The sequence below is a fragment of the Cyprinus carpio genome, chromosome B4 (assembly GCF_018340385.1).
Source record: "Cyprinus carpio isolate SPL01 chromosome B4, ASM1834038v1, whole genome shotgun sequence".
Classification (NCBI taxonomy): domain Eukaryota; kingdom Metazoa; phylum Chordata; class Actinopteri; order Cypriniformes; family Cyprinidae; genus Cyprinus; species Cyprinus carpio.
This window is the reverse complement of record NC_056600.1, coordinates 15,741,850-15,768,953: the sequence shown is the minus strand read 5'-3', so window position 1 is coordinate 15,768,953 and position 27,104 is coordinate 15,741,850. Positions and strand designations below refer to the sequence as shown.

The window sequence follows — 27,104 nt, the reverse complement described above, 5'->3', positions numbered from 1 at the left end:
AGGACGTGAGGACACACCGCTGGTTCTGTCTGATCAGATGGTAGCTGAGAGTTTACACTGATTTAACCTCATTGTGGCAGTGTGAAAGCTAACCTCAGAGTCTACAGCTTCAAACCGGAATTGAATGCATTGTGAGGTTTGTGTTTTGCATAATTCAGAGCTGTGTTGTACTGTATCACTCATTTCAAATGGAGATGCAAATGTGTGACACAGCAGGTTTGTGTGCTCTCATAGCAAAGAGCTTAGACATTTACATATAGTGTTAAAGCTACAGTAACAAAAACCTGCTTTATTCTCCGTGTCAGAGAGAGGTTGGAAAATGGTCATGTAAAAGTAAACAATTAGGGGTGCACGATAAATATCGGCCGATAATTAACTGACAAGCTGCGCAAATCCATGCTGATAATGAATGTGGATTTGCGCAGCTTGTCAGTTAACTACGGCTCTGTGTAGTAACAGATGCTCTATGTGATATCACGCACCTGATGGAATTTAGCACTGATTAGAGAACCGGCTTTACTGACGAGATGCGCACTAATTATCGGCCGATATTTATCGTGCACCCCTATAAAAACTATGACTAATTTTGGTCCAAGAAACCTTGACTAATATTAAAAGTTGACTTAAGAGAAAAAAATTGTTGTAAAAATTTGACTGCCATGATACTAGGATGTACTGGTTGGTTGATAGACGGTTGCTATACAGTTGCTAATGCTTTATGAGTGGGTGTTGTGTTTAAAGGGGTTACTTTTCGTTATTCGCTAGTGATATTATGGTCACTATAGCACATTTTACCTCAAAAAGCTGCATGATTAATCTCCATAGCAAATACTGTGCATAATGAATTATATTCCAGAGTTTCTTAAGCATAGAGATTTGAACAAACCTCTAACTTTATAGAGATTACCCAAAACTGAATGTTCAATTATTAACCCACATGTCTTTCAAAACTTGTATGTATTTCTCTTTTCTGAGAATATTATGAAGAATGCTGAGGTCCAGATAACATCAGACCCAACTGACTTTCACTGTTTTGCCTGAATTTGTTTCAAAAGATCTTAATTTGTGTTTCACAGAAGGAGAAATGCACAAAGGTTTGGAACGACGTGATTTTTAGACAGAATGTACATTTTTTGTTGAACTACAGTATTCACAACATTATCAAAAGTTAAATAGACCACTAAAAAGAATATGAAATAGCCTTTAAAGCATTTCCTTAGTCAACTCTATGCTCAAGCTATGTGAAAGAATGCTGCTATAAGCCTGCACTACAGGAAACAGAATTATTTCAATAAGATGAGGTGTTGGGCTTGTGAACAAACAGCCCCGTGGTTGACGGTTAACACTAGATGGACTAGGAATAAAAGCATGGATCACACAGACGGGAGGGTTAATAGAGCTATTGATCAGAGCAGCAGACAGCATGGCAGCACTTCAATAGCCAGCAGGTGAATCTGGCTTCTAAATGTTCTCCTATAGCACAATCAGAGAACCATAATTCAACCAGACACCTCCCAGAACCGTTTCTAATGCAGTTACACACACACTCGACCCAGAGTTCAAGGATAAAACTGACCATTACAACAGCAATGCACAATCAAAGACTCTTAAAGTATGTTACTGATGTGTTTGAGTGACTTGCTATGCATTGCACTTACGGTGTGTCTGTGGGTTCAAAACCTGCTCCAGGTCTCCCAACATAGTAAGTATAACCTCTTTATCCAGCTGTGCCTTCTCCTCCCTGGCACTCTCAAGCTCCCAGTCTCCTTCGGTGCCCGCCGGACCTGCCCGGGGGTCCACATCCAATTTACGACAGCTGCCTGCTTTCTCCACCATCTCCGGCCGCTGGTGCTGATGCGCAGGAGCCATCCGGCTGGACTTACGACCCCAGGGCACAGGAATAAGAGAGTGTTCGGATTGGGAAAGCACCTTGGTGAGGGACAGCGAGAGTGAGCGAGCTCGGGTGCTGCCGTCTGGATGTCTACGGGCACTACCTCGGCAATGTTGGGGCGAGGACGAAGACGATGCACCGGAGGATGTCGAAGGTGGGCAAGGTGGTTCATCCAGCTCAAAGGCATAAACCCTCTGCTCCCCATCGCTAAGCAGCACAAGATTGCCGAGAGAACGTTGCTTGCGGAGGTTTAAGTTGTCTGGGAGAGGCTGCGGTGACTTGCGTGGCGGGCTGCCGCCCTGGAACACAGAAAACTCGGCTCCTCGCTTCATAATTTCACACGATCTTTACACTTTTTCTTCTTTAGGTTAAAGTTAGTTCCTTCTCACATGATCTGCGAGCCTCAGGTGGCTGCTGGCACATACGCTTAGTCGCAAAGCTGCCCCTTGCACCAGGGAGCTTCAAATATCATCCTGCCCACACGCACGCTTGCTCGCCGCAACCAATAACCAGCATCCAGGTGCATGCTCCTCCTGTCTTCCTCCTCTCTTTCTCTTCTCTCAATACTTTCCTTCAATGCAGCACAGAGGCTCGTGGGAAGCAGATATGAACCAGATTACAGTGAAATTGTGATACACGTCCTTCACGGCATCTCCCCCTCTTCCTGTTTCTCTTTCAGCGAGCGAAGACTCTTCACACACTCTGTCTATTAATTACCGGCTGGAGCTAGCGCATGTGGTTCGCTCCAAGGGACAGCAGGAGAGACTGAGTGTGTGTGTGCACTCTCAGACGCAAGCTCAGGGTCCGCCTGCTCCTTTTAACATGCTGTGAGCTGCTTTATTCTCTTTATCTATCTCCCTCTTTCTCTTTGCAGCAATGATGGCTGTTTTCCTGATGCTGTTAGCTACCGATTTAGCACACACCTTTGCAGCAAAACATGTGAGTGTATGTGTGTGTGTGTGTGTGTTGTGGGAATAACATAGCTTTTAACAGTGTGATCTCTCCTTAGACTTTCTTTATACTGAAGAAGGTTGTTTAGAAGATCAATTTGTAAACGCTGCAGCACACAGCTTAACTATCAGGAAATTACACACAAACACACAAAAAACCTACATAATATAATATAATATAATATAATATAATATAATATAATATAATATAATATAATATAATATAATATAATATAATATAATATAATATAATATAATATAATACTTTTAAAACAAATATTACAATAAACATACAATTATATACAATTATTATACTGGGCTAAAACAGGCACAAATATTATATAAATTCTATTCTATTCTATTCTATTCTATTCTATTCTATTCTATTCTATTCTATCCTAGCTCATAATTAATTCATTTTAAATGTATTTTTAATTAACTGTCCTGACAAGCTATTAACTAATCGCTTGGCTAATATTTCAGAATAAACCAGGTTTTTTTTTCTTTTTTTTTCTCAGCACTGAACTAATAGGTTACAACACAGAAGATTACCCTAACTAGACTCCAGAGAATTCAGCAAATACATGTCATAATTATCTTCTTTTTTTCCATAAACTTCAGCAACACCACCAACCAATCAGCCATCTAAAAACAGAACAGGTGCATGCAGAGATTTTGCTTTTGTACTTGCAACGAGTGTAGCATATTTTACAACCGGGCGGAACCCACAGTGCACTTCTACAGGAAGTGAGTTCCGAGGTTAGCATCTATAAGTAGTAGATGTGAGGGTTTTCCTGACCGCATCACTGGCCAAACCATGGAATTTCAAACATGAACAGATGTAGAGAAATGCCTGCAGACATGCTTCCTAAGATGAAAAATGCTTCCTAAGATGAAAAATGCCTTACATTAAACAGAAAGATTTTCTGTTTAATGTAAGGATCATCTCAGATGTTTCAAATTAAGGCAGTTGTTGTATCTGAAAAATCTGAGATTTTTTAAGACTCCATTTGATTTCCATTTAATCCCATCGCTGTCTACAACAGGTGAAACTATTAAGGTAATAAAGTAATATTTCAATTGTTATTGTTAATTTACTTCTATGGGACAACTAATACTTTCTATGCATATCAATCTGGAAATTTTAAATGCTTATATCTAACTTGCAACAGCTTAATCTGTATTAATTGTTAATAAAAACTCAGACAGACTAACAATCTTGAATCTACATGTACCATTTAGAATTTGTATTTATTTTCTTCATTTGTTTTCAGCAGCTCAGGGACCAATAACAATTTTATGCTTTCCTAAACCTCATCAGCCATAACCTGTCCCAAAACTCTCCAAAAGCAGTGCAACACATAAAACAAATGTCTGAGCATGAGTCAGAATGCTATTGCTGCTTCTAGATCGAACAACAATGTCCCTCACCTTCAAAATGACCACAGCAGGGCTGCATTCTCATTGATGTGCAAACACTGACCGCTTTGTGCTTATGTGTTCGCGTTAATTTGACATGCCAGGCATTTTTGTGCAAGCTGGAGCACTAATTTATATCTCATTAAAGAATTTGAGGAACAATTTTCCAGTTGGGTTTGTTTTGAGCTTTTTTAGATTGTTAATTACAAACAAAATGCATTAAAGTAACAACAGGGAACCTCAGGGATACACACAAAATGATCAGATCGCAAACCGATTAAATCTCATCACGTACAGAATTAATGAAATAAACCAAAAACATTTGCAGAGGGATATAATGACAGTGGCTGTGCTGATAAATATGCACACAGGAAATGAACAACTAGGAACGCATGTCATAGTGCACCCTCTAATTCCAGAAACTGCAGCGCAGGTAAAAGCAGCACTTGGGCACAATTTGCATTTATTTCTTACAGTTGCTTACCGACTGGTTGTTAAGAGATGTGTGCGAGCAGCGCCTGAGCCCCAGGCACCTATCTTCAGCTATCAGCTGTCACATCACAGTCCCACACACAGAGAAATACACACATGCACAAATAAACAACACATTCTGCAGCCTGGCCTCCCAAACAAGGCAAGCCTTTGTCCACCTGTCATATCTGACCTTTTCTTGCTGCGACAGCAACATGGAACTAGCGGCCTGCAGAGAGAATCTGTGCCTGTGTTTCAGCTTCTCTGTGTGTGTGTGTGTGTGTGTGTTCAGGTATGCATGTGCACATGTGGCAGTACTCATCCTACTGTACCTGAGATCTCCTCCAGGCACTGTTTGGCGGTCTTGCTGTAGACCAGGTCTTTTGTGGGACTGAGACACGGTTCAGGGGGGACCACAGTAGTGCAGTCGTTCTCTGAATATGTCCTGAGTGAAGCAAAAGGAAAAATTACAAATTAATTATTAGCATTTCACATAGAGTAGATTTTTTTGCAGGCATGCATACTATCATACAGTCAACATGAATTTTACATTAGTAACTCCAATCAATCCAAGTGCCACTTATTTTAAAAGAAAGCAACCTTAAAAAAAAAAAAAGTTTAAAAAAATTAGCAGTACTTTTCATTTTAGTAACATTGATATACTATTATAGTTTTTGATATATTTTCAATTAGATTTCATTTTTATATTTTCTGTTTCCATTTTATTTTTATTTTATTTTTGTATTTTTTTATGGGGTTTTTTGTCATTTTATAGTATTTATTTATTTATTTGTTTGTTTGTCTGTTTATTTTTTTTAAATATGTCTATATAGTTTTTGTTAAGCTTTAGTTTTTAGTTGATTTAGTTTTAGGCGTAGGTTTAGTTTTATTTTAGCACATTAATTTAAACAGCAAAAAATAAAAAATAAAAAAATAAAAAATATATAGCTGAAATACAATTTAATTTTATTTGAGTTTTATTTATTTATTTACTTACTTGTTTATTTGTTTGTTTTTCAGTGGTTTTATTGTCAGGTTCAAGTTAACAATAATAACCCTGCCACTAATAATAACCCTGGGACCATATGGCCATGAGTAATTTAAATTATAAATTAATATTATTATTATTATTATTATTATTATTATTATTATTATTATTATTATTATTATTATTATATAAAATAGTTTATTTAACATATTTATAATAATAAAAATGTATTATTATTATAATAATAATTATTATTATTATTATGTACTATCATTAAAATTTAAATAGTATAATTTTAAAAGGAATACTTAGTATAGACTAAGTATCAACCCCCCCCCCCCCCCCAAATATACATAAACCTGGCAAACACATGCAAATAAAATGCTGTTCAGACTTTGCTGAAATAGACTGGGAAAAACTCTGATTGTATATGCATAACAACCACACCTACAACAAAGCCATCCCAGGACACCTGCACTCGCCCAGATAAACATTCCCTCTCTCACACACAGTCACACACACACACAATTCAGCAGCCAAATATTTCAGTGGCATATCACACTGTTAGTTTCACCATGTGTTCCACACTCATGCCACTGAGATGCTGCATTACCTGTGACAACACACACACACAATTCACACAAACTCTGCCTGGAAACACAAATAAACAAATGATGCAGAAAGGAAGAGGGCTTAAACTGTCAGGTAACTTCAGGGCTTGGTGAGCTGAATGAACTCATTAAGTAATGAAATTGCGTAAAACAAAACAGACGGATTCAACAGAAGGTCAACCCATGACACAGAGATTTTACTGGCAGCAGGCGCATTTTTTAATCTTTTTAATATACTTTTCAAGCAACATCACTGAAGCTGAGAGTGTTGATGTGAGGAGAGGCAGTGGACGGGAGGTCAACCTACTGTTCTCCATGCCAGTGGAGACAAATACAAAATCTTTTCTAAACCCACATGAGCTGCCCACCTAGACAACATTTTTAGGCATCTACACTCCCAACATAAAGGCTCAAAAAGTAGAATGCAAAACTCAAAAACCTTATCAGCGCCGAATATTTAACTTTGGGTAAAACGCAGGGCTCATCAATGTCACTTAGTCAGCTGTCCAATCACAGTGGAGGATGGGCAGGACAAATTGCACACCGACCAACCACCACATCCTAATTGTACAGCAGCAACAGACGACAACAAGAAGCACAACAACAGAACAAAATCATTTAAAACAAGGGTGAGAGCAAGTTCTTTATATTGTGTGAACATTTTTATATTCATAAATAAACTATTTGCAAAATCAGAGAGTTACAGTGCAGCAGATATTCTGTATCATAACAGCCAAAGCAGCTCAACTGAAAAAAATCTCAAGCGCTCATAGCTAGGCGTTTTCAGTAGAACGCCTGGCGTTTTCAGCTTGCTTAATACGCTTCGGTGGACATGTGGCCTTAATGTATATTATATTTTATTCAGTGCAGTAAAGTACTGAATAATCTGATAAATCGGTGCACTGTTTTTGTGCCCATTACCTTAATGTAAAAAAAAAAAAAAAAAAAAAAACTTAAATAAATCAAATTTTCACAATTGTAGTTCAGTAAGGAAAAATCTATTTCAAATAAACACTGTCATTTTTAACTTATTATTCATAATAGGAATCCTGAAAAAAAAAGCATAATGGTTTCCATGGATTTTTATTTTATTAAGAACCTATCAGAATGAGTTTTGAAGGATCACTGAATAGAGGAGTAATGGCTGCTGAAAATTCAGCCTTGCCATCACAAGGATAAATTACATTTTAAAATATATTCAAATAGAAATTGGTTATAAAAGTTGTAATAACAATATCACAATTTTGCTATTCTACAATTTTTTTTAATTAAATAAAGCCCCCTTGGTAAAAAAAAAAACTTCTTTCAAAAACCTAAAAAATTCTAACCAAACTGAAACCTTTGAATGGTAGGTAATATATAATTAAAGTTATAAAAAAATACAGTTTTGAGGCTGGTAATACAACTTCCTCAACTCACTTGCCCTTGCCAATCATGCCTAAAAGTTTAAATCTAAGTGTAGTTCTAAGAGCATGATAACCAACGTGGACCTGTTCAAAATGCATTGTATCATCTCACACACCGTCAAGTGCTGTCGCAGCCCTGCGGGTTTTACAGTGTCAAGCAAAGCTCTCGAGAGGAAGATCTGCAGCGGTGGAGGGGAGTGTGATAAGGGCTCCACTTTAAAATTCCATAAAGACTTTAGGTTATAATCCTTATGAGACGGCACTAAGAATGCCAAACACAGCATTAAGAAAACGGCATCATCTTCCTGTGAATAATGAACCTGTGGCAAGAGTGTGTTTTTATGAGAACCATTAAACTCTTAAGGTTCAGTGTGTGCAGGTATGACACACAGGGGTCACTGGGTTTGAAAGCTCTTTATTCAAGCAAAGGATTAAACCTGTTACTGAACATACACAATCGCTCAAGGACAATACCCTTCCACTCTCATTTCTAACACTCTCTCGGCTTTCATGTCAGTTTTTGTCTATCTCAGGCCCATTAACACTCTCTTTGTCTCTTTAATAAGCTGACTCAAACTGTTATGAATGCCCTCTGCCAATCAATCACATATTCTCTTTTCTGTTCCCACTTCATCTTCCTCCACTCTAACCTATTCACCCTCATTAGTCATCATTTGTGATGTCATCCATCTCTTGTTGAGGACTGAAGGAGGCCACGCCCCTTAAACGAGGCGGTCTGGCAAACGGCTCAGTGGTTCCCACTCGGGCTAATAATACTGTCGAGATGAGACATTTACCCACTGCTTTTTCTTACAAAGTATTGCACGATTGGATAGGCGGCGCAAGGGACAGATGATCAGTGGGTGTGTGTTTGTGCATCTAGAAGATGGTTTGATAAACTATAGATAGATTGCTGGTACAACATATATTTGCCTGTAATTAACGATGCTTTATGATGCTCTGTCTGCCTCTGTGTGTAAGCGGGGTCTCTCTCCGTCTGGTCAAAAAATGACTCTTGTCTAGAAAGTCTATCCTGAAAAGAGATCCATTCTGTTAACATCACCCCCCACAGTCAGATTTAACAAGACATCCTCCAAATTTCTCGTTCTGCCTTCAAACTGACAGCAGAGCAAAGAAATGATTGATTCGGAAATGACTAAAACCCGGGTTGCCTGCACAGAAACACCACTGTGCAACATATTGTAGCTTGTGCAGTTCCCTCCAGGCCACCTCTAAAACATTCAGATTTTGGTAGATCTTTTATGCAGATATTATATTAAAATAAATTATATTTTTTGTATTGTTTATTGTGTATCTTCATGATTAATGATTACGAATTGGTTACACCCGTTACATTTGGCAGCAGAGATTTTTTAAAGTATTTTTCTTGTTAGTGGTGTGCAGAATAAGTAAAAGATGAGGTAATTATTCTGGACCTCCTGGGGATGAGGGTTTCATCTTTGCCTGTCTATTGAGGGTAATTACAGAGACATGGTCCTGCTGTCTCATGGATAATGATAATGATTTCACATCCCAGAATAGAACCCAGGAACCTAGATCTGTCTTGTTTGTCTGAGTCTTGCCCTTTTATGTCTCTAAGCATCATTGGATATATGGACCCCAGTAGCCCTGCCAGGACTAAAAGTCAGCTGGGTCTATGATGAGGACATAGTAAGTCTGAAAAATGACCAGTTCTGTCCAAATTAACTGTTCTGTCCAAAAACGCTAGTTCTAAAATAATTTTAACCAAAGGGATGAAGTACACTGATCACAAAGAAAGCCCATCTGCCATTAATTATCTTGCCAGGGTGCAATGATAAATGACAGCCCTAGTGAAAAATAAAGCACTAAAATATATTCATGCTAAGTTTACTACAAATACATTTACATATGTCCAACTAAAGATATACTGAAGTATATTTGATTGCACTAAAGTGGAACTATTGCAAAAATACTTCAGGCACATTTTAAATATCTTGCATTTAAAGACTGATATTATTCAAAGATCATACAGTCCTCATCAATAGTGACACTGAAACACATTTTAGGCTTAATATTAAGAAACGTGAATTCTGCCCAAGTAGTACTCTAAATAAAGTTAAATATAACTTTTATATAGTAATTCTGGAGCGATGTCAATAAATATGCTAACAGACTTGAACTGTATTTTAAATGTATTCCTTTTTACTAGGGAGAAGTGGGATCTTATGCACTTTTCTGTGATTGAACATGACAGATCCAGATCTGTAATCATCAAGCTACTACCCACAACTTCAGCAACGATCATTCACAATATGCAAAGCAAGAGATCAGGAATCACTCACCGATACATGAAGGGGGCGACGGTTGCCGTGTTGGGATGGTTGTGTTGTTGCTGCTGGGGAAGTTGTACTGCCCCATTACCTCCTAGAGCTCCTCCACCACCCAGCCCAGATGTGGCGGATCCAGAAAGTGCTGAGGTACTTGTTGATGACACCATGCTGGTCTTCCGATTCTCCAATCCTCCCAAAGATCTCTGCATATAAATAGACTGACCACCTTTACTAAGTTTGGTTTTCTCACCACCTGTAGCAGGTACACTAGTTGCAGGTACACTGGGTTGGCTAGCTGCAGGCTTGGCAGTTGCTGTTGGAGCCTTCAGACCAGGCTTGGGGATGCCACTAGAGGCGGGGATTGCACTTTCTTTCTTCACAGAGGCTGTGGACGTTTTGCTTCCTTTGGGGATGAAGCTGGCAATCTTGGAGCCTTTCTTAGAGGGCTCAACTATTACTGGCTCCTCTTTGGGTGGCGTGCTTGCTTTGCTCTTGGTCTTGTTCTTGTCCTCTTTGTCTTTGGGTTGTGGCAAGGACTTATTGTTGGGGTTCTTGCTGTTGTTGGTCTTGTTTGGGGGTGCAAAGGAGGATGCGGGGGTCTTCCCCTGCTGTTTTGAGATCCCACAGGGTGGTGTGGGACTGAAGGTCCCCTCATCTCCAAACTCCGACAAATCGTCCTCCTCCTGGAGAGCCATTTCGGCCACTGAGGGTGAGGTTCTGGATGCGGATCGAGGGTTGATGAGCCGGAATTTCTCCAACATTGAGCGCTGGTTGCCAGGGGCTGATTTGGAGGAGTCTGTGATTGGGGGACGGAGACGATCGGATGATGAGGGAGGGGTTGGGGAAGCGGTTGGGCTGGGCGGCTTGGTGGCCAGCATAGACGAGGTGGCACTGTGCTTCATGTTCATGGACTTGCTGCGCCAGGTCTTTCCAGCAGTGGGAGAGGGGATGGCAGAGGCCAGCTGCTGCCCGCTGGTGCTGGAAGGCACCGAGCCACTGCCGTTCATGCTGCCTGGCAGAGGAATGCCCTTCACCGACTCTGTATCAGAGAAACAGACCACACAGCGGACACATCTGTTAGTCTGATATACAGTAACTACACCCTAGAAGCAATACAAAGTTTGTCTTTGGCAAGGAGGAAAAAATATGACTACAACAATAATCAAATATTAGCATAAGTGGAAAGAGATTGTGGGAAGGCAAAGCGTCCCACAAACACATGAAGAACAGATAGCGCTCCGTCCAAATCTTTACTCTGCAATCCCACTGCATACTGAAATCCCAAGCAATGCTGCAATGCACTCAGGCAGAAAATTGGATCCAAAATTGATTTTGTAGGATTTTGAATACTTTTGTTGTTGCCAGATACCCTCTTGTTCTTTGTAAATGCAGTGATGTTTTGCACAGTCAACATGGCTCACAGAATAACATATATAAACATACTTAATCCAGTATACTGTAAATAGATAATGCTCATGTGGGGAAAACATAAAATATGTTTTTTTTGTAGGATTTTGAATACTTTTGTTGTTGCCAGATACCCTCTTGTTCTTTGTAAATGCAGTGATGTTTTGCACAGTCAACATGGCTCACAGAATAACATATATAAACATACTTAATCCAGTATACTGTAAATAGATAATGCTCATGTGGGGAAAACATAAAATATACATATATCAAACATGACAATGCAGAAATGTAACATCCTTTAAAATACAACTTGTCTGGGCCTTGACTATCGGTCCAATGATGATGATGATGATGACAACAACAACTTCCTGTTGTTAAGTTCAGGGCTTAATGTTTTACTATTTTAGTGTATATAAATCTGATTACCTTGACTAGATCTCAGTGGATTATATATTACTGACAAGAAATTATGTACAGTATGCTATTCTTTTGAGTACCTTGCATATGAATACAGTAATCATACAGTAATATGGTACAGTATATACCAAAATAACATGATGGAACTAACATATAATTCCACCAGTCTCCACTGCACTTATTGGTAAAGGGAATGCTAATGCTCAGAATGTTTTACAGTTTAAGGGTGGAATTTTGACTTTAAATAAAATAAAAAATATATAAACAAATTTGCAATGCGACATTATATTAACGACAAAAACAATTTCTACTCAAATTTGAATTACTATAATACTAAAAATTGCTGTAATAAAAATGAGAATCCCAACTGAGAATTATTTTAATTCCAAAAAAATAAAAAATCTTAAAACACAATATATATTTTAGGAGCCATAAATATGTCAGAAAAATAATGTCAGAAGGAAAGAAAATGAAAATATATATGAAAATGAATATAGATAGATAGATAGATAGATTAATGAGTTCCTGTGAATTAAAAAAAAAAAAAAAATCAGTTATACACCAATGCTTCTGCTGCTGTACAACACAACAAAATGCAAGTAAATCTACTTAATCTTACAGCAACTCAGGCTGTCCCTAACTTTGATTTGCACCCAGATGTATCAAAGGGTCAAGCTGTGAAATTATTATAAAAAAGGAGGAAGGGAGGAGGTGGTGGTTCTTTTTTTTGTTTTGAAAATGGTGTAGAGTGAACAGTGATTGGACTGTGAATCAGCACTGTGTGGATCGGGCTTCAGTGCATGTGTCAGCTAAATTAACCCCGTCTTTGGAGATAACAGCAGCTTAAATAACAGCCTCTCTCACACACATACACACACACCAGACCATCGAAACGTGGTTACCATAGTTACCCTTTTCTCCACACCAATTTCTGTGTTGAAAGTGAAACACCACTTTGTTCTGGGAAGTCTGATAGGATACCACACACATTTAAAAAAAAAAAAAACACACATTAACAGGTGTGATGACAGAAAACATGGCATTGAAGATTTTCCATCTTTATTTACTATTGTCTAATCCAGAATGGATTGCATTAGCCATTTTCTTTGCCTCTGGCTCTCTGTTATCTCTTCTGCCCAGTTCTGACATATCTTTCCCATCTTAGTCACAGGTGCTACTGTAGCAAGCTGTGCCAAAAGTTCAATCAATGTACTAAAAACACTGATTTCCTGCAAAGTAATCCAGGAACTGGACACAGTGCTTTTGAAAGCTGAGCTAATGCTATAGCAAACATGCTGATTCACTCCTGCAGCCAGTGTGAATGGTGAAATTAGCTTTGTTACACAAGACTACTTAACATGCAAGTGTTTGTGCCCACTAAGTTGGTATAGGGCTTATAAACAGTGTGCGATTGCGTCCACAGAGAGGCTTGTGGTGAAATATGTAGGTGATGGTAACACAGGGTGCTTTACAGATTTGAGGTTAAGGATTAAATCAGTTAAAGGTCAAACTCAGGATTATGAAATTTGTATTCAATCCTGCCATAAAAATGAAAGACTACGTGCTAACTCTGTTAAAGAACCTAGTGAGCTGCCTAGCGGGCTACAAAGGCAGCATCCTAATGAAACCCCATTAAGTGACCAATTTTGAACATTTTATGTATGCAAAATGAAGCACAAATTAGATTCAACTCACAATTTAGATATTAGCATGTTGCTAAGCTAACAAAGTTGATACAATAACCTACTTCAAAGAACTGTGAACCTTTGAATGTGTCTTCAAATATATTTTAGGTCAAAGGAATTTGGCGAACAAAGAATATGTAAATCACTGATCTATTTAAACAGGGACAGCCTGAAATCTATGTAACTGTTGTTAGAAATTATACTGTAACAGCACATTTCAAATCAGGATTAAAATTCTACGACAACTGTGTCATAAAAATTGTGCTTTTTAAGCTCAAATTACTTTTTTTTTTTCAGGATGATCCAGCTATTGCATGTTTGTGGTGTAAAAACAAACATGTGATTTGCTCTTTTAACTGTATGGTGGGACTTATATTCCTACAGTCAACATTTTAAATGCTAGAATGCCTCTTTAAAAGGTTTTTTAACTGTGCAACAAAAGCCATGATCTCTCCCATTTCTGAATGCATTTCAGAATAGCTTCCCTTATGAAGGACACATGTGATGCTGTCTTTATGTGCGGTCACATTTATTACATTTTTTTTTCTTTTTTTTTTTCTTTCACAGGCAAGATTCAGTCATTTTTGTAGAAAACCACTCAATTTAAATTTTAAATGCGGGTGATGGATTTCCTCTTGCAGATTTGGCAGTGGGTCAAACAGATTCACCATGTTGACCAGAAAGATGATTGAAATCTATTGCTATGTGAGCTTTGCTTCATACATTGCTACAATATTGACAGTAGACCTGCAAAATTTCACTATTATGACTGCACCTTTAGAAATTGGCTAAAACACTGTATCTCACAAGGCAGCATAATTTTCTGCCTACTGCATGGAACAGCTTTTGTGACAACTGTACACCTACGATGCCTTAAAATGCTAGGTAGGCAGCTCACTAGGTTTTGGAACAGAGCTCTGTTCTCTCCCTACCAGCCCCTCCCATAGTTCCTTCACAGTGCGGCAGACTTTTTGGATAGAGGAAAAAAGGAAGATGAGGGAAAAAAGGAGGATGGGAGTTTGCTTTTCTCATCTGTGGAAGCATTAGTGCAGTAGCCCTGTAAATCAAGGTTTTGAGTAATGTCAGACCCGTTGGAAAAGGGCAGGAATGGGTTTCGAGAGAGACGTCGCCTATTAGGACTCGCTGATTCATCAAAGCCCCATCTGCCATGTGAGACCCTCTGTCTGGCTTTGTGTGTACCGTCTCGCCCTGTCCCGTAACCAGTGTCTGGGAACACCAGCATCTGTGCTAACAACGAACGAGGACCAGTAAAGTCCGGTATAAATCTAACTGGCCAGTACAGCCAAAACAAACAGTCTGTGAGGGAAATCGGTTGCGTTTTGCTCACAGATTCTTGCTGGGAGGGGTGAATCAGGGGCAAAATACGGGTCACACGTCTTTGAACTCCCAACCCGGCTTCAATCGACGCACTCCATTAAGTCTAGCACAGATTTATGAAGTAACCAACTAGCCTGTGGAGATTTACACACTGGTGGCTAAATAGCCATGTGGTTTTACGAAGTCAGCTTTGAATGATGGTTCGGCTTGACAGGAAGATGAAATCAGAAGTGAACTCTGAATAGGCTGGTTATGTGGAAGAAGCAGAAATATCACATGAACGTCATCTCCAAATATGAAGGAGGAGGACAGTGAATGCCGAGGGCAGATCACCTTTTCAGATGTGAATAACACACCAGAGAGGAACCACAGTGCAATATTATACTTTAATTTCCCAGGAAATTGTGTTTTTCCACAGATTTACTGTATTTCATTATGAAAATTTAATAATAAATGCATGAGGGAACCACGTCAGAGCATCTTGCCCTGTGCCACAGCGCTAATAGTCCTGTGATTGTGGCACCATCTAGTGGATAACAGGACATAGCTGTTGCAGTTTCATTTGAGTGTCATTCAGAAATCTTGATTTTAATATTAAAATTCTGTATATTGCTCACCTCTGTCGTTGCCGCTAGCATACTGAAGTGGTTTGCTCTTGTCAATACTGTTGAAGCTCTGGCTTCGTCTGTTCAGGTTTGAGGATCCGTGGGCTTTGCTACTGCTACTGCCGCTGCCTGCAGCGGGGACTCTGGAGGGACCTGGTAACCTGTAACACATAAAACACACTTATTAGTTTTAATCAAATGAAATTATTAAATATGAACTGTATCAAATGGAGGGTAGGCATATGTTTAGCTGTATAAATTAGAGATCTGGTAATGGTAATAATTTGACTAATATACAGTGTCTTCTAAAACATCTAATTTTTCAATGTCAACATAATATACAGGTCTTAATTGCTCTAAAATCTGCAATAAAACTAGTCTGGTGTGTGTGTGTTTCTTTGCATTGTCTTGTGCTGTATTCATATTATTGATGATTTACTCGTGCACAAAGCTTGTTAATGACTCACGAGTGCCAGTTTTTAATTGGGAAACACGACCCTGTGACACATCAACCTAACAACGGCTCATAAACATGTCGTGGAGGAACAAAACAGCAGGAATTTAACACTCTTTGACACCGACCCTGTTTCTTATAGCTGATTCAATTTTGCACCAAACAGAGATGTTTCACTTTATTTCAATCTGATTATGGCAACAGACAATTGATTTTAACAAACCAAATTGATGACCCAATAAAGACCTAGTTATAGTTTCATTTTACAAACCATCTGAAATTCTCATCATCATTTGAAATTCTCATTACTAATTAAATGTTTTGAAAACTCTTATTACACAGATTCAGAGCAAACAGCTTTCCTAGAAATGATGGATTGGAGAACGATGATTCAGGCAGTTCAGGTGCATGTCTCATCAAGCTTCTAATGACACTGCTTCATCACTCGCTCATTTCCCATCAGACACTTCTGCTTTTCCCCATTAACCTGTTGTGCAGGCCACCATCGCCAGCTATGATAATATGCAAGCATATCTGATGCTATTTCTCATACAGGTTATCTGGGTGAAAATTAGGATGGACTTCAATGTCTGAATTGAGGACAGGGTCTAAATGGAAGGGGTTAAGACAGTTTAGTTTTAGCAGGCCCACACAGAACTGGCGTCTGTAGAGAGCGCCGCAGATTCCCACTGGGCTATGTATGTTTGTTTATTAAATATTCAGCCTAATTTCATCATGTTTTTGTCTCAGTAAGACTGTGTTACTCTCAGCTACACATAACATATTTTATCATGTAAAAAAAAAAAAAAATGTTTCTTAGACTGTGATTTGCATAAATATGTATCATGTATACATTCACAAACACAAATATGCCTGTAGAAGATAAGTTTAGTGCTTACCAGGCATCCGAAGACAGAGAACGTTGCTACATAGACCTGAATTAAAGCTGCGGTGTGTCATTTTTCTATCCCATTCATTCTATCCCGACTTATATTCAGAGACAAGTATATTTATAGGTTGATTTGCCTGAAAAATCCATGTCACTTTCAAAGCATTGCTCTTTTTGAGCATCCCGACCAAGCCGACACAGCAACACACTGGCTTAACCAATGAAATTAGTTGGGGGTGGGGCTATCTGTTTGTTTGGCCAATAGCATGGAAACAGTAAATTTAAAATGTTTTTTTTTTTTTTTTTTTTTTTTTTTTTTTTTAGTTTGATGACACTAATGTTAAAGACATGACATATTCTGCTTTAAAGGCTGTTACAGAAAAGTTAGTACCTGAATCTGAGGTGGTCAGCTGGAAGACCAGATCTCTGGATTTGCTCTTTTCTGGATTTGTTTATATTAGGGTATTAATTAAAGTGTCAATGGGGCTCAGACGAAAACTGTGAGGTTTTGACGGAGTTCAACTGAAACGTCTCAACTTAAATAACTTGATTAATCCCTGAATTTTAATAACGCGTCACATCTTATCCAATCTGTGTCTCGCATACATAAAAAGGCCTTACAGAAGATAAGATCTTTCAAATTATGCCTATTAAAATTTAGAGCAGGATGTTCAGGATCAAATAAGACTGCTGCTGTCATCTGTGAATGAATCTCTTAATACTATCTATCCAATTGAAGTACACTGAATATAGCTGAAAGTTTTGGATTCTAGAAGACAGCTTATTTTATGCATTATTATCTATCCTGCTTTCCTTCCTTTAAGAAACAAGATTATAGGTTGCTACAATTTTACTGCACAATAATCTTGTGTTGAATTGATCAATTAGGCCTCAGACATAGTTTTTCATATGCATCTCTCTAAAGAAACAAACAGGAGTGTGCATTTTTGTTTGTGTGAATGTATGTGTGTATTAGTCCCCTCTGAAGTCTCATATTAAATGTCAATTCAATGTAAGAACAAATAAATACATAACATTGCTGCAATTAAATTAACACTAATTTTAACATGTACTCAAAAAACTGATTTATTCATGAATTATAAAATTGAATAGAGCCCGCCAGCCTATCACTGGAACATATTAAATATTAATTAACTATAATTAAAATGTGTCTGAAATTCATTAATTGGCTTACCGAGGCTGCATTTATTTGATCACGATCACACACACACACACACACACACACACACACACACACACACACACACACACACACACACACCCATTACACCAGTCCTCATGTCACATGATCCTTCAGATATCATTCTAATATGCTGATTTGGTGCACAAGAAACATTTCTTAATATCAATGTTGAAAACAGTTTTGTTGCATCTTTTTTTTTTCAAGATTCTTTAATGAATAAAAAGAGCAGCATTTATTTGAAACAGAAAACTTTTGTAACATTACAAATGTCTTCATTCACCTTTCAATCAATTTAATCCCTCCTTGCTGAAGAAAAGTATTAATTTCTTAATTGATCCCAACTTTTGAATGGTAGTGTATAGTGATATCATCAAAGAAGCCTAAAATGCCATGAATGATTAATCCGTGTTTACAGTTTTCTCTTTGGAGATATTTGATATAAGATTGATCTATTTTATGGTGCTTCTAACCAGGCGTTCTCACTTGCAACCACCAGTAAATCTGATTTTTGATCTGATTTAAAAAAAAAAAAAAGCTATGCCCAGTTGTGCAGCCCACTGATAACATTAGATGTGAACGGCTCTCTGGATGCTTATGCTGTATCTAAACTTCGAAATAATAAAGTACACAGCACATCTGAACTTAGGATGAGACCAAAGTCTAGCATTAAAAAACTGATTCAGGACCGAATGAGTATCTACTCCTAACATTTGTATATCAGTGCTTTGAGAGAAGATCTCAGATCCCAGATACGTCAATTAAAACTGCAACGTCTTCATTCCTGTTCCTCTCCCTGCAGACACATGTTGTCTTTGAGTAAATAATGACATCAGTCGAACCCTACCCATCAGGCTGTCAGTGGAGTAAGCACTATATCACACATAGTGTCCATCACATATCTCACATAGTTTGGCCAGGGGCTGCTTGAAATGCTTCGCCAGCACAAATCTTCCCATCAGCTCTGAGATGAAGCAAATGCTTTCAGGGCCAAACAACTGCTGCCGGAGCTTGAAACGGCAAAAAACCTCCGGTCAGAAATAAACCGCATTCAAGATCTTGGGTTCATCTCGAATCAACCAAGCTATTCAGCTCAAAACCCTCTGAAAAGCTCCATAAAGATTTCTGAAATGTGAAAAACCCAGACTACAGTATTCCTATCGTACACCACTTCCATCACCCAGATCTGTTGCTACAGCTTTGAACATCAGTAGATCGGCTTTCCTGGTCTCTAGCCTGAAGGTCTGTGGAGAGTTTCAGGTGTCAGAACAGAGCGAGAGCAGGCAGATACAGTTGAAGACTCTACCTTGTGTTTTTCTTCTGAGGGGCTGCTATTCCACTGTGACCTGGTGGACTTGTATATCGTGCGGTGAGACTGTAAAGAGGTAGTGGGAGAGAACAAGAGAGAAACGGGAGAGAAAAAGAGGGAGGGAGAGAGAGAGAGAGAGAGGAATGAGGTTAATGATTGGATTGAATTTTTTTCAAACTGTGGCATCTTTCTCTCTAATGCAATAAGGGCGGCACTTGGCGAGGGCTGGGCGCACACGTGCAAACGCAAACAGCATGGCCTCTGTGTGCGCCTACTCAGATTCACATGACATGTCACTCGTCTCAAACCACAAGTATGTGCATTTCCTCCAACCATCCTACTGTTCTAGTCGATGTTGTATGTTGTAGATCTGAACAAGTTCAAAGCCAAATCACAATCTCCATACACCTGTACCTTTGAGTATGTGTGTGAATGCAGTAAGGGGTTTAATCTCAATAGTGGTGACTCACTGAATGGTTTAGATTTACCTCCACAACAACATATCACTCAAAGAAAGAAATCCCACACGACAGAGAAGATATTCCTGTAGGTCCAGTCACAATATATATATATATATAAAAAAAATGAATTATTCACATATACACACACTTTCTCTCTCCCTCCCTCCCTCTCTCTCTCAAGAATTGAAAAATGTATTTACTGAAAATTCAGCTTTGCCATCACAGTAATAAATTACATTTGATGATATTAAAACAGAAAACAGTTATTTTAACTTGTAACTTTTTAACTTTAACATTCTTGTTTTTACTGTATTTTGTCAAATAATTGCAGCCTTGGTGAGCGTAAGAGACTTCTTTCAATCAATCAATCAATCAATGAATGAATGAATCAATCAATCAATCAATCAATCAATCAGTCTTTGGTATGGTTGTGTAATCCCAATCCTGAATGGTAGTGTATAATGAAAATTGCTAGTGCATTAATATAGAATTCACTATAAAATGTACTTTGGTTATAGGACAGAGTACAGTATATCAGCATTAATGGCTTCAAAAGTGGTTCATCCAATGAGATATTAGAACCAAAAAAACTGGTAGAACTTTATTTTACAGTCTTGTTCCTCAAGTACATACTATGTACTTATTATAGTAATTACAATAACTAGGTAATAACTAGGTTCTAACCCTAAACCAACCCCTAAACACAACCCTAGCCCATAGTTACCAGTTATACATAGTTATATTACCAGAACTTTCTTAGATAGGTACACTGTAAGTTCATGTAAGTACAAGTACTGTAATGTAAACTGCAACCCAAAAAATATTATAACTTAACTTATATCATGAAATACATGCACTGTGTATGTTTTAAAGGTATAACCATGAAGATATAAGTAGCACGTGTACAATTACTGTGAAAATACATACCGTAATGCATATTAAGGCATTAGATTTACTGACATCAAAAAAAGTCTTATCCATTTTCCTTAAATTCAGAATGAATGAAAAGTAAATACAGTATATTGTATGTGCTTTGGGAAGATTTTTGGTCATTAGTACCATAGCTGTAACTGAGTTCATATAAAGCCAGAAGCTGGATTTGGTTTCCTGTAAGACTTGATGCATTACTGAAATAAACTTCATTCAAACATGTTTTATGGCTGTTTAGGTGAAGGTACTAGAAATTTCTGAGCTGAACTCTGTAAGGGCAGAGAAGACCTTTGCCTGAAGCCGGGGTGAATGAGTGAATTTTGTCAGATCGGATATATATGATGGATGGAGGCCCTGCCAGTAGGACTTGTACTTAAAACACACACACATAAAACAAAGCACAAACACCCTAGGCCAAAGCACAAAACTCAGAACAGTTGGCTATACAGGTCTCAAAACTCTTACTCTCCAGCCACTGACAGCTGATTGACACTGGCTTTGTTCATTCTGGGTGTGCGCTTGTGTTTGTCTATGTTTGGATATGCTGGGTCTAAGCGGGAAATGTGCCTTGACAAGCTTTGGAGTGTAGCAGGTTTGTGAGCGCTGCTTGATGGAATGAGAGTGTCTGTGAATGGATGGAATTTGATTACAGTCAAAGGATGAGAGAGAATGAGAAAAAGGGGATGTCCAGATCGCAATGAATCAACAGTTACAGTGGAAAAACCTCCATCTAAACAGCATCTAGATGGTATTCCCATCTGCCATGTTGGAAAACAACAGCTCATTTTAGCTGAAGGTCAGCAGTATGATTTGTTGCCGGTCCAAAGTGGTCTACCACATACAATCAGCCTGACTAAGATGGTTTACAAGGTCAAAACCAGGTCTAACAAGTGGCAATCAAGCTGATCAACCATCTACACCATCTTGAAGCAGCTAAAGATCATGAACCAACTGTTCAGTCATTTGATTTATGTTTCTTTGGTGTTGCATGCTAGATAACCTCAACCACAGTGATTTCTTTGATCCAAAAAACTGTTCCTCATTATTAAATATAAAAAAAGTTCTGATTGGTGTGGTGATTGTGTAATGCCACATCTAGTTAGGAATCCTTTTGAATTCCAAAGTTAATTACACAGAGTCACAAATTTGATTTCTTTTTCAAATTTAATAAGATTCTTCCAAAAGTTGCACGAAGTGAGTGAGAAGGTGGGTGTGTATCCTCAGAAGAAGATCATTATGACCACCATGAACGCTTCACTTTAACAAGTTTCTACGGCGAGTGCGTGACAAGGAGCTGGCTTAAAATTACAGACTCCCTCAAGTGAAACCCTGAGGAGCAACAAAGACTTCACCAGACTGAGAAAACCAGAGGAAGACAGTGAAACAGGGAGGCAAGACAGCAGGTTAACAAGCATTGTAACCAAAGACAGCTCCAGTGAGACACTAACACTGTCTTTCTCTCTCTCTCTCATGAGAACGTGATCATGTCCACATGATTAATGAGGCCCATCGTTTCTCCTCCTGCTCAAACAGGGACTCAGCTGGGACAGGATGGATAAGAAAAACACTCTTTGCTCTACAACTTACTTTCTTTCCCCTCACTCCTCAAAGCGTTCAGCCTAGCAGCATGAAAGTGGTGAGTCTAACAATATCAAGAATAAATGTGTTGCCATGGGATATCTAGACACACTTCACAGTGAGAAATCACACATAGAACAACTCTGTCAAGGTCACTATTCTGAAAATTTTAAAATGAATATAAACAGCAAGGTTTAGTGAGGATTAAAACCCCACTCACTACAGCTTCTAATGGGAATCAATAAATCAGTTAAAATCTGCTCAATCTAAAAACATCAAAATGATGAGGATGCTCATGAAAACTGTACTTTTAAATAAAAAAAGGATGAGTTTACAGTTATATAAGCAACAGTGACCACTTTTGTGTGTGGGTACAGTACATTCACAAAAGGGGTCAGGATAGAGTTCAAGACCACTGTCGTATCAAACAGAGACATAAGACACATTACAACAATCTTCTTTAGCAGTACTTTAGAAGTTCTAATGCAATAATACTATATGACTTCCAACAGTGAAAGACAGGAAGCAGGGAATGACCACACTCCAGAAAAGTTTTGAAACTGAGAGAAGCTCAACAACCCATAAAATGAGTTTAAACTTACCTCCCGAGAGAGAAACATCTCATTTTCAAAGCAGAACAGGCAACTTCCAAAAAAAGGAACTAAACACCTAAATATAAAAGGTAACACTTTTGACCCAGAATAATGATCAAATCTGGAGGGACACAGTAGCCTCAATACACCACAGAGCACAGACCAAAATCTTGTGCCATAAATGTTTAAAAACTACCAAAAAACGAGCAACAACCATATGGCTTCCCGTCCTGATATGTAACATGGGTGGTACTACTGTACCTATTGCTGCCAGACTTTTTCCCATAGGACAGTTGGCTCTTCCTGTCCCGTGAGCTGAGCCCAGACAATCGTGAGCATGAGACCACCGAGTCGAGCTGTTCACCTCTGGACATGGTGCGCTGAGAGAGAGGGATGACACTTCACCCCCCATCTCTTCACCAGACCTAAAGGCACCGCAGTGTCCAGCTATCCCTCTCTTTCTTTCTCTCTCTCTCTGACCGTCACTCCAGCAGGTGTTGGCTATAGAAAGCCTGGATCTCTAAAACTGTAAATGGGAGCAGTGCCTATGGGTAAAACCAGCCAGTGTGTGTTATAAAAAGCTCACCCCTCATTCCCAGGGATCTCAGACAGTGCTGTATTATGGTACTTAGATCTTTAAAACAAAACAGATACCCAGCTGACTGGGTGTCACAGTGTTAAAAGTGAATTTTTCTATTTTTTAAAGCAAAAGCAACAGCTTCTTTTACCATATTCTAACTAGCAACAAGTGCTAAAAGTTATTTAGTCTTTTCTTTCACTAATCGCAGCAGTCTGGGTGCATTTTTTCTTCCTGTGCCAATGTATTTCCTATAAGCAAGGATTCATTAACTTCATCAAAACTGACGGCAAAGACATTCACATTGTTACAAAAGATTTCTCCAAATCAGCACATTAGAATGATTACTGAGGAATCATGTGACTCTGAAGAATGGAAAAATGGCTGATGGAAATTATAAATTAAAAAAGAAAATAGTAATTTTAAATTCTAATAATATTTTGCAATATTGCTGTTATTACTGTTTTTCATCAAATAAATGGCTTGTAAGAATAAAAATTAATTCAAAAACATTGAAAAATCTTACAGACCCTGAACCTTTGAAAGATGGAGTACATTATATTTAATTAAATTAAAAAAAGTTTCCACAGATGAGAAGCAATGGGAGCAAAGACATTCTTGAATAGCTCTGTTCACAGTGAAATTTAATTGGTCCTTCTGTACTTTATTTAAACATGAAATATCTTCTCACTGGCTTTTGAATTAAATTTCAGAACAGTAAAATTATTTAGCACCAGCAATCTGATGTATGATGCTTAATTGGGACAGCATAAGGAAGACCATTTTAATGATTAATTCTTTTTTGGGGGAAAAAAGCACCATAAGGGCATTAAACATAATGAGTTTATTCACTGAGTATGCAGTACACTTTTGCCAGTAAGCTAAAATGCTTTAAGAAACCCCAAGAGTCTGTTTAAGTGTTTCTCTGCTGTTCGCCAAAGACCAGAGTTGATGAATCTCCGAGACCCCAGTAACTGTACAACACACACACTCACACAAAGATAATCAGACAGCCACCCATTTTAACACCTGTATTCCCAAGCCAGTAAACGTTTGAAGAAACACTTCCTAAACGCCATACAATAGCTTCCTTTTGACCCGACTGTCTGGAGCTGGACAGAGAACTAAGATAGTTATCTGAGGAGACTGTGTTTACAACATCCTCCAGGAGTGCAGCCAATCTACAGCCCTCCTGGCCCAGTTCTGCTCGCTGATGTCATTTGGTTGTGTGTGAGTGTATGTGTGTTTCAGGCTGGCAGTCCAAGGCCCTCTGAACACCTGTCACTGCTGGATGTGAGTTGAGAGAGCTCCCATGGGCCCTGGACAAGAATGAGAGGCAGCTGCTGTCTTTCTCTCACTCTCTTCCTCTCTCTCTTCTCTTTGCACTTGTAAATGCTGACAGGACAGAGAAGTCAGCACTACAAAATGTACACTCGTGTTTTTCTGCCTGCCCACCCCCCCCACACACAAATGCATTCTGGGTCAGGTAACGTGAGCCAGGCTGTGTAACGCCACTCATGCATGGCATCTCCTCTTCATAGTTGCTGCTAAGATTACTCATCTATTTACATCACATTCATGGCCTTCCCTTTTTACCAACACACACACACACACACACACACACACACACACACACACACACACACACACACACACACACACACACACACACACACACACACACACACACACAGTATATCTATTGTTTTTATATACAAACATTTATAAATACTGTAAACTAACCCTAACCCACACTCTAACAGAAAACTTTCTGTATTATTTTTACAATTTAACAAATACGAAAATAAATACTTTATTTTGATACCGTTATTACATACAGACATCCCCAGTTTATCCCAAATTCGTAAACACACACATACACACTGTTATCTTATTCTGTCTTACTGTAGATATTTATTAACAATACAGTTCAAATGTATATATGTGTATATGCTATGTATTCATGTTAATGATAGATATGTTGTGTACTTGTCAATAAGCACTTGGGATGTCCCCAAAAGGAGAGTTTTTGTCAGGTTTAGTTCACTTCTAGGTACAAATTTGTCCCTAGGTATACACATATTGTGTGTGTGTGTGTGTGTGTGTGTGTGTGTGTGTGTGTGTGTGTGTGTGTGTGTGTGTGTGTGTGTGTGTGCACGCATGCGTAAATACTTCTTAAATATATGTGTGTATATTTATTATATACAAATATTATGTAAGTACACAAACGTTTATTTCGGATGCGAATAATCGTGATTCGATTGAACTTGGATCAATCTGAGAGCCCTAATATGTATATGTATATGTATATGTATATGTATATTTTTTTTTGTATGTGTATGTATATGTATATTTATATTTGTTTGTTTATGTTTATGTTTATGTTTATTTGTTTGAAATTTGATGAATATTATGTTATTCATGTCAAAAAAACACATGCAATATACAATAGCATAAGGAAAATATATAAATCCACCATAAATACAGTTAACCTATTTATGTTTACTAAAAAGATTTAGATCAGCTGCCTATAGTTTTAATATAATATTTTATTTACAATTATGTTATATTTTTTTATTTTTTATTATAATTACTTTATATTATATTATATTATATTATATTATATTATATTATATTATATTATTCATTTACTATCACTATTATATCAATAATAATGTGAACAAAAAAGTAAATAAATAATAAAAATGTGAACATCTATCTTTGTCTGTCTGTCGCCATTAATTTTATGATGGAATGCAGAAAGATACAGAAGTCAAATGGAGGAGCAACAGCAATAGATATCATAAGACGTGTCGTACCTGGACTGCATGTCTTGTGATTTGTGTTGGCTCGCTGGCGCCGCCCCAGTGGTCTGATGTGTGACGTGCTGCTGAAGCTCCACTAACGACTGCAGGTACTGCTGCTGGTGCTGCTGTTGCTGCTTGTAGCGGGACAGGATGAAGAACAGACCCAGAATGCTCTTCAGATTCCCGTTACACACCTCTGAAGATCAAACACACCAGATTTAGAAAGTACCACAGGAAGAGCTCTTTAATCCTGCATTAAACAGATGCGCTAAACCTTAAATACAGCATGTTTTTAGTACAGAATCAAGTCAGAAGAAACCGTCGTTGTGTCACATGGTAGTTAACCTCATCATAGGGAAGTTGAAGTTCTGTTTACAATAAGTTGAAAATATGGGGCAGATAAGTTCAGCTCTGAATGAGGAAGTGATATATTGTCTGACAATATGCAACTGTCTGGAGAATCCAAGTTTAGCACGGTCATTTGACCGTCTGGAATCTTGTGCGTCATAAATTAGACATTAACATTTATAAACAGTCACTGAAACGATTGACTTCTAATTGAGACCTTTTATGAGGAGACACTGATTCAATAAGCAAAGCTTTGAAGTGGTGCATGGAGTTTAGAAGCCCAAATGCTATTAGAAGCACTGTGAGGTGTCCTATGAGGAATGCTTTTCAAACTTCAGTCCGAAATTGAAGTTGTGAGTTTGAATAAGTGCCAGCACGGCGTTGCTCTGATCACAGAGATAAAGGACTGAAGATGAAGGCAAAGGCATCGATTGTCTGTGCTCCGCCTGCCAGC

The 27,104-nt window shown here is 38.3% G+C and overlaps 1 protein-coding gene across 19 annotated transcripts in view; it reads right to left on the bottom strand.

Annotated features, from left to right (window-relative positions):
- The window catches only part of LOC109072188 (neuron navigator 3), a 326,013-nt gene that overhangs the window by 54,609 nt on the left and 244,300 nt on the right, over positions 1 to 27,104 (bottom strand). For 16 of the 19 annotated variants that reach the window (XR_006154536.1, XM_042722202.1, XM_042722203.1 and 13 more), the window contains 5 exons: positions 26,315 to 26,498; positions 19,354 to 19,422; positions 15,516 to 15,664; positions 10,061 to 11,087; positions 5,064 to 5,176 (listed from right to left, as the gene is read on the bottom strand). Coding sequence is in view for 18 of the 19 variants with exons in the window: in XM_042722202.1 (XP_042578136.1) it covers positions 5,064 to 5,176; positions 10,061 to 11,087; positions 15,516 to 15,664; positions 19,354 to 19,422; positions 26,315 to 26,498 (1,542 nt within the window). In the remaining variant the exon portion in view is untranslated. Of the gene's footprint in view, positions 1 to 1,658; positions 2,829 to 5,063; positions 5,177 to 10,060; positions 11,088 to 15,515; positions 15,665 to 19,353; positions 19,423 to 23,179; positions 23,527 to 26,314; positions 26,499 to 27,104 lie in introns of those variants that run through there. The other 3 variants (XM_042722205.1, XM_042722199.1, XM_042722206.1) reach the window with 3 other exon arrangements.